The following is a 12,087-nucleotide window of genomic DNA, read 5'->3' as shown; positions in this document are numbered from 1 at the left end:
TGATGTCTTTAGCCGAAATTCAGAAGCAACATAAATTTTAGAAAAGAAGATTCCTCCAAATTCAATTTAAGTTATGTTGAGATTCAGATGCTGGTAAGATATAGAGGTGAAGGTATCCAGTAGGTATTTAGAAACATAAATCTGGAGCTCAGGAGAGGAAGCAGAAAAATAAAAGTATCAGGGAAGGCCCAAAGAATACAAAAATATCCAGAAGGTTGAGATTAATCCACAATTTCAAATGTTACAGAGGAGTCAAAAGATGAGGACTGAAAAAAGGTGATTGTTTTTGGTGAGTAGGAAGTGACTACTGATTTCTGAGAGGATAGTTTCAACAGAACGATAAAGATGGAAGTTGTATTTCAAGAGGCAGAGGATTGATTCAGCAAGTTTACGTAAGCCTACTCTCCTAAGAATTAGGCAGTGAAAGCAATGAAGGAATGAAAACTCAACTGTCCTAACTCAATATCTTATTTTATTCTTCCTTTAAATACAATTCTAACAAGTGTGGTTGCCTTTTGTCTCTCAAACCCATAGCAAAATATTAGAAAGAAATGGCAACTGACAAAACAGTGAGGGAGACAAACATTTTAAAGCAGACAAGGACTCAACAAGCATAATGGCCCTAAGGCTAGGGCCATTTAGGATAGGGGCAAATTATACATTTTACTAGTGCCCTGGGGAAATCATAGTACAATAAAATACCATATTTCTAATGATGATTCATACTAAGCAAGAGGTTAATATCAGGACTTTCTATTTAGGATGTCAGGGAAGTATATAACAGTTTTTTGTTGTCTTTTCGTAAAAATTGATCAAAAATTTTATAAGTTTTAGTACTTAATGGGGCAAAATCCAATAATTTGTAAAATCAGCAAGTGAAACATCTTTCCCCCAAAATGCCTGATAAATTGCATTAGAATATCTAATTCCTTGATATGCCATCCGTGAGGTGTTATTGTTAACTACAGTTTAGTTTGTAAGTTAAACATTAGCCCCACTACCCAGCATAAGATTCTATTGTAATTTAAAATCAATACCATAAAATGTGCTCCAAACCAGGGATAACCGAGGTTCACTTGTATATAAACACAGCTTCTAATATAGAAGTTCTATAGAATCACAGAATCTACAAGTTGAAAAACATCACCTAAGATGATGCTACTTGAAGCATGTCCCCTTCTACAATATCTGTTACAGAGGATGATACAGACTCTTTTCACTTGAAGACTTCCAGTGATTAGGAACATCCATGATGCCAGAAGGGGTATCCCACTTTTGGATAGCTCTCATTTTTAGGATGCTCTTTCTTACATTCCACTGAAGTTTAGCTTCCTGAACTTCTACTAAATAATCTAAGGATGGTTATTCCCTGAGGCAAGCAAAAGTCTAATCCTGCAAATATTACAACCAGAATCAGACAATACTCCAAATGTAATCTAGGGAAGAGTACACAGCAGGACTAGCACCACCCCTGTGCTGGTCACAATGCCTCTGTATCGCCTAAGGAAAAATTAACTCATCATCCATTTTCTCTTTAGTTCATGAAATACCATAGGAAGATCATAGGAAATTCCCGACACAATATTACGTCTCTTTCTCTATTGATTTACACTATTGTATCTTCCCAACTCCCACCCTGAGCAGCTTGTTTACGTTATCTGTATGTATCTTTTTACAGTCAACATTATTCAGTTTCTCTCTCTCTCTCTCTCTCTCTCTCTCTCTCCATCCCACATAGATACTAAGTGGCTGAGCCTCGGGCTAGAGCCCAATTCTGCTCTTTCTGCTTAACCACTCTAACCATCAGCATAAACATATCACTTAACTTTCATTTCATAATATTCAAAAGGACGATAGAGTTGTTATCTTGAAAGGACAATATTCTATTCAATTCAGCAAATATTTACTAAATTCCTACTATCTGTCAGGCACTGTGCTGGTGAGAGGAAAAAAAATGACAGTCCCTGCTGTAGTGTCAATGGATTGTCAAGTTATACAATCAGAATGATTATAAGGTATAATATGTCTACCTAGAAGTCCAGATAGACTGGTAAGATATATTTTAAGGGCCCTCCCCCAATGGGAGTAAGGTTTGAGTACCTAGGAGTATCTGATTTTATGACTGTTTAACTTTACAAAGATTTGTAAAGTACCTACCAAGAGAAAGGAAGACACTGTGTTGACTAAAAGAAGTATCAAGGGCATTAGATGGCCACTAAAACTTTGTGGGATGTGATTTATGACTGAAATTTGGCTAATGAAAGGTTTACCACATTCAAAGGGAATAGATTAGGAAAAGGAATAGTAGAATACTACATGGTAGGTGCTATTATATATAAAGGAGATATATTTCTCTCATGCAAGTGAGAAAATTTAACCAAAATGAATAAGATGCTTTTGAAAAAGGAATTCTGACAGCACAAATTCTGACAAACACAAGATGTCATAAGATACATACATGTGTGTGTATGTATATATGTGCATGTGTATGTGTATATATATGTGTGTGTGTGTATATATATAGATATATATGTATATATGGAGAGAGAGAGAGACAGAGAGAGAGAGAGAGAGATAGAGAGAGAGAGAGAGAGAAACTGAATAATGTTGACTGTAAAAAGATACATACAGATAACGTAAGCAAGCTGCTCAGGGTGGGAGTTGGGAAGATACAATAGTGTAAATCAATAGAGAAAGAGACGTAATATTGTGTCGGGAATTTCCTATGATCTTCCTATGGTATTTCATGAACTAAAGAGAAAATGGATGATGAGTTAATTTTTCCTTAGGCGATACAGAGGCATTGTGACCAGCACAGGGGAGGTGCTAGTCCTGCTGTGTATTCTTCCCTAGATTACATTTGGAGTATTGTCTGATTCTGGTTGCTGTAGTTTAGGAGGACGCTAATCACCTAGAAATTATCTAGAAGACAGCAACCAAAATTGGGGAGAGGATTAGAAAACATGTCATAGAAGGATCTATTAACTTGGGATTTTTAGTGTGAAGAATAAAAAATTTAGAATGGAGAGAGTATAATAGCTGTTTCTGAGTGGTTGAAAGGCTGCCATACCAGAGTAAATTATACTTGTTGTTTGGTCCTTGAGGGCAGAACTAAGAACAGTGAGTGGAAACGCAAAAGAACAGATTTTGACCTCACATAATGACAACTTCCTAACCATTTCCCCCAAATAGAACAGGGTGCCTTAGGAGAAAGTGACTTTTCCATCACTGGAGGGCTTCAGTAAGAGGTTATGTCATCTCCTGCAGGGGATGGTGAAAAAGGGAGATTCTTTTTCTTGTATTGGTTAGAATATATGACTCCTGAAGTTCCTTTCAATTCTGATATTCTGTGATTCCTGAGAGAGTTTGTTATTACTATCTTAGTTTTTGATAGCATAGGGTGCTTCCAGTAATTCCAATAGTTATTAAATTTTCACTATGAATTTTAAATCAACAAACTTAAACATATTTCACACAGTACTTTAGAGAGGGTAGTACCTATCTCACGAAATCAGATAATGAAAGAATGTCAACTACAAAAAAAAGTTAGGAATCACTCAGGCATCCTGTATACATACATAAATATATATTTTACTAATAACTTAATTAAAATTTCGATTGCATAGTCTGGAACATCCATAGAAACAGAAAGATCAATGAAGTCAAGAGACCCCAGGTTTGCTACTAGCTAGCTATATGATCTTAGGCAAGTCACTAGCCATGCTGTATTTTAGTTTCTTCATCTATAAAATACGGAATTAGATCCTAAATATCTTTTCAAGCTCTAAAATTCTATGATTCAATGAGAATCATCTTTAGAAGCAACTAGTGGTATGTGGGAAAAAAGCACTGAACCTGGTGTCAGGAAACTGTGAGTTCAAATCTAGCCTCATACACTTACTAGTTGTGTGACTCTGGTCAAGTCACTTAACTTATGTGTGCCTCAGTTTCCTCATCTGTAAAATGGGGATAATGATAGCACCTTCTTCTCATGGTTGTTGTGAGGATAAAATAAGTTAATTTTTGTAAAATGCTTTGTAAATTTTAAAGAGCTATACAAATCCTACCTATATTATTAGACTACATTGTTTATCATATAAAAAGTCACTTTGTTTTCCCATTTTGCACCTTGGTATTCTAACAAAATGTTAGGCAGTAAAGACAAAACAAAACTGAGAAAGGAGACTGAAGTTCTAGTGCAGCTTTTTTCCACTTTGGCACCTAGTTTCCTGTCAGTAAAATGAAGGAGTGGGATTAGATGTTTTCTAACTCCCTTCTAGCTTTAAAATTCAATAATTCTATGAAATATTTTAAGTTTTGGGTTTAGTGTCTCTCTAGCAATTCTTGTGGCTGACCAAGAAGTTAGACTCACACTGAAGTGACAATAAGCATTTTTACCAGAAACAAAAGTAAGGTAAAGTAATGGAAGGCAGATATCAAAGGTTTAAATTGAGATGAAACTCAGGTTCTCAGATCAAAAGTAATTTCTGATAGCCTAGGGTGTGGAAAACCTAACTCAGAAAAAAGAGAAGAGGATATATTAAGATACAATATGTCTCATGTTTTATATATAAGTGAACTACAAAATTTTTTTTAAAGTAAACATGATTTTGGGATACAACAGCAATGTAACATGACAAAGTTGAATGCATCTTTCTGTCATGCTTTATCTCCACTCAAACTTTTATCAGAATGCTGTCATGACAATTATACTGGCATATCTTGCTAGAAGTCGATGGTTCTGCAATTTGTTTCGTAGGAAAAATGTCATAAATGAGTAACTGCAGAGTTTTCAAGTGTTTTTGGTGGGCTGAGTTACAATGTCTAAGTGATGTCACTGAGAAACGATATTGCTGAATCAAGTGCTTTGAAAACCTTAAAAATCTATATAAATGTCAACTGTGATTACTGCTATCATCTAAATCATATATCTCCCTAGCACTTAGTAGAGTACTCTATGTACAGGAGACGTGTGTGTGTGTGTGTGTGTGTGTGTGTGTGTGTGTGTGTGAGAGAGAGACAGAGAGAGAGAGAGATTCCTATAGTTTTAAAAAGGATGAAGGCAAATTGAAGAATCATCTACGTGTTTTCAGTTTCTAAAACATCAGTTCTTGGTAGCTCAGTTTGAAAAATATTATCATGCTGACCATAAGGCTAACTAACAAAACCTCAAAACAAGGGATGTGCTCTGATGGTAGTGATCGATCTGTTAGCCAAATGGGAGACCATCAAAAATATGTTGAATAAACAGCAGATGGCGCCATAAATCAGCTCATTAAAATACCATTGAGGTGTATGTTTTAGCATGAAGAAACTACACAAAAGTTTCACCTGTAATTATTGAAATATAAAATTTACTTATACTTTCAAGTTTTAAGATGAGTAGTTATTTTAGGTAAATTTCTTTTTTTCTTTCATTTTTTAAAAAAAATCTTTAGGGGAACAGAAGGTCTCTTGGAATGAAACAAAAATAATTACTTTTACATTTTTGAGGATCTTCATAAAATGATTACTATTTCATTTGTTTGCCCTATAGTCATATAAACTACAACTTAATTCTTATTTAGGGTTTCCTGAAATGTGTCAGAAATTTTAGTTAATAAAAGTAATAAATATAATACTTAAAACCTTTTCTCCCTCTCCTCCTTTTTTTTTCCTTTACAAACCTCTGGAACAAGATTTCAAAAATCACTTGTTGTCTCATGTGAAAATGAAAATACAATCCTTCTTCTCTAACTTTTCACCAAAATTTTTTCATATAATCTCTGGTGAATGAAATGAACTACTCTTTTTTAAACCTTCTGTCTTGGCTAGAGCTCTCAGAAGCATCTGTAAACTACAAAACAGTGACTAGAAAAGTTACATTTACTTATTTGAAGCAACCAGTGGCTTATTACATAGTAAAAACTCATCTCAGATATTTGCCATCCAGAAGACACTCCTTTATTAGAAGTGTTCTTTCCCTTAAATGAAGCACAAATTTGCACACATTATTAGATTGTATCTAAGGAATATCTTGATATATTCAAAGTATATTTTATCAAGTAAAACTGTTACTTACAGTAGGAATACAAATCTTGCTTAAAGGGTTTCCATCCAGGAGGTATGATCCGTTAAATGTCACATATTCATCATAATACTGAGGTGCTTGAGGAATAACACTACACAGTAATTTGCGTTTCTCTTCTATTTTTTTTCTTATGTGCAAGTATTCAAAATACGGATTTGCCCTCTCTGAACTATATGGCTGAATCTCATCTAATTTCAGAGAATCTACAATGGCTGCCAGAGACTGTTGAGTTTTCTCTTTTGCTTGCAGTAAAGAGGGATTCACTTGCACAGGCTGAGGCACACGTGACATTTTCCTTTTCCGTGGATGGTGGACTTGAGCATCATCTTCCTCAGTTAACCTTATTCTTCCTCTAGGAGATGCAGATTCATTATCTTTTTCAGACAATGACACACAACTAATAGGGATCTGTTTACTCTGATTTGCCATTATATTTGCTCTGTTTCTAGTTATCCTTTGAGGTATTTGATGATCAGTTTTATCATCTTCGGCAGTTTCTTCTACCTCTATTTTAACTAACTGACTACATTTATGTACTTCTGCTTGACCAGATGGTTGTGAGTGACTTTCAGGATTTGATAAAGTGCTTTGTTGTGATTCCTCATCTTCTGTGGACAGAAATCCTTTTCTACTTTCACTATATTTTTTTGAACTATCTTGTTCATGTAGGTTTCCTTTAGACATTCCTGCATTTAGCTCACCAAGATCCACATCAGACTTATTAGCTAACTTGATTAAAACTGAATTCTCAAGTTTTTCTTTTTCGTGTGAAATAACCTGAGCGTCAGCTGTGCTATCAACTTCATGACTGTCTGAAGTTTTATAAGTAAGTTTGCTAAATGAATAAGGATGTGTATTTATTTGTGAATAGGCATCATTTCCAAGAAAGTCCTTTTCTGATGGTACTGTGGGCAAGGCATTAGTCCTTTCATAATTTGGTGATATATTCTGAATGGTCCTTTCAGTATACACAGTGACAAATGCATCTGTGTTTTGACCATCGGTTGGAAAAAAAGTATTTTCCAAATCTTTTTTGAAATTATTATCTGTGTCTAAAATAGAATTATTTTGGACTAGAATCTTCTGTTGAAAAGTTGACTCTTGATTACCAATATATGACAAAGACATATGTTTAGAAATACTTTCAGCATCTGAGAATGACTGGCCATGGAAAGAGCAGAGTGGCTGAGAAGGCATAAAAGATGCTGAATCTTGAGCACCTGAATTTCCTTGGATTTCAGTTTGATGTTGAGGTAATAATTCAGATGTATTCTGTTCCTTTAATATTCTGTTGTCAGGATTACACAATCCCTGGATGACTGGATCTTGATCAGGTACTCTATAACTTGAACAGTTAAAATCATTTGTGCTTAATGACTCCTGTCTTTCAACAAGTATCTCCCAAGATTTATTTTGTTGAGTCATATTAATTAGATTACATGATTCTACATGCATAGGATTTTCTCCTATAGGGCTCATCTGAGTAGTACTTTTGATAACATTTGTATCTGATGAACTATGCTTACTGTTGAAAGATGTAACTGGAGAAGTAGCAAAACTGGAATGTAAGTTAGATACTTTTGAAAGGTCATTTTCAGGCACATTACAAGAAGACACTTCATGTTTAGGGGAACTGCAAGTATGACTTGGCACAGCCAGTAACCTACTTTGATTGTTTTCTTCTGACATTGTCTGAAGTTGTTTTGTATGTTCTGAAATGACAGGTGGCATGCTACATCTTCGAACTTCCACGACAGGTCTACACTCATTAATAATAAGCTTAACATCTTCTACAGAAGATGACCTGAGATGAGATGTTGGAAGCCTGTTTGCATATGGTAATTTAATCCGCTCTGGCAATTCGGTTACACTGTCCAATTCCCTTTCATGAAGGGCAGGAGACTTGGCAACTGGCAAAAATGGTGATTGTGAAAAGGACATTTGGGAATCAGAACCTTCCAATATAAAGTCAGAATCATATTCAACTACAGGTCTTGGGGTTGTCACTGTAGTGTGGCAGGAATCTTCAGAGCTAGCAACTGAAATCATTGATACAGATCTAGAGCTGAGGCCTGTTTTTTCACTTTCTGATCGAGGAGATCTGCTTAAATTATTATCTATAATTAAAGATGACTTCCCGACATTCGTTATGTTCTTTGTGTCTACAGACTGAGATCTGTTACTTGTAGCATCTTTTAAATGTTTCTCTTTTGTGTAAACATCAGACAACTCTGAACTCTTTGACCTAATTAGTTCTTTACTTTTTGATTCTGCTAGTGTATTTTTTGCTTTTTCTTTATCTTTTATTTTATTGAGTTCTAAACAGGAACGGTTCCTCAATCGTTCCTTTTCCTTTTGCTTAATTTTTTCCTTATGTTTTTTATGCCACTGTTCTATTTCTAGATCTTTAAGGCTTAGCATTCTTTCAAAACTTGTTTGCATTAAATCATCATTCACCAATCTCTTTTCTTTTGGTCGAGTATCTTTCGGAGTCAATAATGATTTAGGTTTAGGTTTATCTACTTCATATTTGTGCTTGGGTAAGTTATGGAGTTGTATTTTATCTCTGTGCTTATCTCGTTCTTTATACCTGTCTATATCTTTATCTTTTTTATCTTTTTCTCTTCCATCAGGAGTTTTCAAAGGTTCATCTTTTGTTTTTTCTTTAAGGGATGAAAGTTTTTCATGCAGTGTTTTACTGCCTTCTGTGGAAGTTGACCTTCTCTCTTCCTGTACATGCCTAGAAGCAGCTAAAGATAAACTTTCTTTATCTCTAGATTTTTCCCTTTTCTCAATCTCCCTTTCTTTTTCTTTTGTTCTACTTTTTTCAAGTTTAATATATTCACTATCTTTCTCTGATAGCTTACCTTTTTTCTCTATGAAGTGTTTTTCTTTGCTTTCACCTAGATGCCTCTCTTTTTCAGTTTTTTCTTTGTCATGTTTTTTATCCATCTTATCTCTACTTTTTTCTTTGTCATCAGCTTTTTTAACTGTGGCAATATTTTTTATCTTCTCACTTTCTTTATGGTATTTTTCTGCCTGGTGTGAATTTACTCTGTCCTTTTCTTTTGTTTTTTCTATGCATTCATTCAAATCTAATTTGTCTCTCTCTGGCTTATGATCATGTTTTATCTTTTTTTCTTTTTCAGAATTTTTTCTGTCATTCTTTTCCAAGTCTTTTTCTTTAATCTGAAGACGTTTCTCAGGTCTGTCCTTATTTTCTTTCATATTCTTTTCTTGTTTATCAATTTCTGTCTCCTTTTCTATTAAATGCAATCCCATCGATTCTTCTTTAACACTTACACCCAAAGGAAGTAATTCTGTTTCTTTATCTATTGGTACACTCTCCCTTTCTTCTTTTAACTCTTTGATTTTTTCTTCCTTAAAGGACTTCTCATTTTCCTTTTTTCCTTTTTCTCGTTCCTCTTTAAAGCTTCTTTCTTTTGGTATGTGTTTTTCCTTGCTTGATTTGTCATCTTTTGTGTTTTTTTCCAACTTAGATTTTTTTTCAGATGTCAGGAATTCATGATCCACATTTAAAAAGATATCTTCAGTTTCATCACTTTTAAAAAAATTCTCTTTCCAAAATTCTCTATCAAATTCAACACTTCTCTGCACTGCTTTATTTCCATCTTTATTTTTGTATTTTTCTTTTTCACCATCTGGCTCTTTTTTGTGCTTTTCCTTTTCTCTGTCTTTATGTTTTAATTTATGTTTCTTTAATGTTTTGCCTTCTTTATCAGTCTTTTTCAGTGCATAGTCTGAATTATCAAAAGACAGACTATGATCTTCATCTTTAATTTTTGGAATAGATTTCTCACCAAATTCTAAGTGGAAATCTTTCTGATGATGTTTACTTTTTTCTTTATGTTTACAATATTTTCCACTAGAAGTTTCCAACAGGAATTCTGAATCTGCATTGTTTTCATGTCTAATGAGGTCAGATTGTAAGGATGTTTCAGAACTACCTGGTGATAAACATGTTTTGGTGTTTTCTTGTTTTAGTAGTGTTGATTGTTTTTCACTTAGTCCACAGGGATGTTTAGGAGATTTACTAGTAGTAATATGAAATAAATGTAATGAAGTATCATCTTTTGGAGTAAAAGACTTTCTAAAATTTTCTTCTTCTCTAGTTTTGTCGAGAGAATCTAATACAGGATTACATACCAAGTTTGTTACTCTAGAATTTTCTTTTCCTTCTTTTTCTTGTTTCAACTCTTGATTTTCTTTATTTTTGTTCTGATTTTTTAACTTTCTTTTAACCTTTCCTTTCTGTTTATGTTCATTTGCAACTAAATATTCCTTTTTGGATCTTAAATCAGAAGTTGAAGTTTCAGGGACAGAACATGTAGTAGAAGCAACTTTTTTGTCCTGAATAATCTCTTCATCTGAACTTTCAGAACTTGAATACAGAACTCTAGATGGTTTTTGTTTTTTACTTTTAAATAGTTTGGGATAGATTTTTTCTTGCTTTACAAATAAATTCTTTTCTATTTCAGATTCATTCTCTTTTCGTAGTTCTTTCCTAAGAATGTGTCTGTCATCAATCATTTTATTTATTTCTTCATCATCATCATCTTTGAATTCATATTCATCAAGAGCAGAAGGAAGAGGGGCTTTACTAGGTATTAACTGTTTACTTTCACTGACTAGTGAATCTTTCTCTGCTTCAGAATCAATATTTTCATCAACACTAGAAGGATTTACAGATGGAGCCTCTTCAGAATCTAAAGTAAGAAAAGAAAATCTGTCAGTCAACAAATGACAATTTTCAGAAAAACCAGGATGACAGAAAAATACATACTATGCAAACATCAAATTTCAAATTAAACTGAATTTTAAAAAATCACTTGAGGTTTATGTATGAATTATGGAGACAGCAGCACAATGATGTTTTGCTATCTTCTGGGTCCATGTTATGGAATTGCTTAGTATAAAGTCCTTGTGTTAGTTCTAAAGCCTCTTCACGACTGTTTACAGTAAAGAGCTCATGTATTATCATGAAGTGTTGCTTTATAAAGTTTTTTTAAATACTTATAGAGAAATACTTTTCAGTATCAAAGACCAATAACTTAAAAGGTAGATGTTTTTAATTAGATAAATAAACACCAATTTACTAAAAATGAATAAAATTAGAAAAATCAAATTCAATAAAATGAAAAGAAATACAATCCAAAAGGTTATATTAGCAAATTAGCAAAATAAATGGAATCTTATCTGTCCATCAATCCATTGATCTATCTGTGTCTTTTGAGATACGTACTTTGTTCTTTAATTTCCTAACTTCTAATTCTTGTACATGTAATAACAAATCTATTTCTGAGGAGTCAATACTTCAAAGATCTGTGATTTTATCACAGGTTTTATTTATCATAATTTATCACAGACAGCTGTGGCTCAGCAAGTTTAGTCCCTTAGAACCAAATAAGAGAAAAATAGAAGGCTTTTGGGAGCCTATCTAGGTCCCAAAAGTGATTTTGAAAACCTATACAACCAAAAGTTAGAAATTCCAAAGTCTATGTTCCAGTGGCACAACTTTTGAGAACCAAGGTTTATTTCCAATCCAGTGTCATAGTAGTATTTTTTTAGGATTACTGTACAAAAACACTTAGCTCAATTCTCCCACATTTCAAAGGATATGAAAATTTAGTTATGTGAAATTACAAAAATGTATGTATCTGTCTATATACACATACCCTTTGACTTCTTAAGCCAAAAGACCCTTCCCTTGGCTTCCAGTCTCCTATGTGTGCTGTCTTTCCTTATTAGAACATAATCTCCTTGTGGCCTGGTACAGCACAGTACTTAACACATAGTAAACCTTTAGGCTTTTACATTCATTCATTCATACACATGCACACTTAGATGCATAAATGCAAGAAAAAGCTAATTCCTGCCAACAAGGAACTTTTTAAAAAAATAATCTTTTGGGCTTTGTCAATATCGGGGGGGGGGGGGGGCGCGAATGTTATAGTGATTACCTGATCTCCAATTAGTCATAAATTTGAGTTGAGGAC

At 33.8% G+C, this 12,087-nt stretch overlaps 1 protein-coding gene across 3 annotated transcripts in view; it reads right to left on the bottom strand.

Annotated features, from left to right (window-relative positions):
* Positions 1-12,087, bottom strand: part of LOC114031787 (ankyrin repeat domain-containing protein 12-like) — a 190,167-nt gene that overhangs the window by 16,512 nt on the left and 161,568 nt on the right. For all 3 annotated transcript variants that reach the window (XM_027846908.1, XM_027846910.1, XM_027846909.1), the window contains one exon: positions 6,062-10,797. In XM_027846908.1, coding sequence (XP_027702709.1) covers positions 6,062-10,797 — 4,736 coding nt within the window. The remainder of the gene's footprint in view (positions 1-6,061; positions 10,798-12,087) is intronic.

This window comes from Vombatus ursinus, unplaced genomic scaffold (assembly GCF_900497805.2).
Source record: "Vombatus ursinus unplaced genomic scaffold, bare-nosed wombat genome assembly UNPS02015255.1, whole genome shotgun sequence".
Lineage (NCBI taxonomy): Eukaryota > Metazoa > Chordata > Mammalia > Diprotodontia > Vombatidae > Vombatus > Vombatus ursinus.
This window is presented reverse-complemented; position numbering and strand designations above follow the sequence as displayed.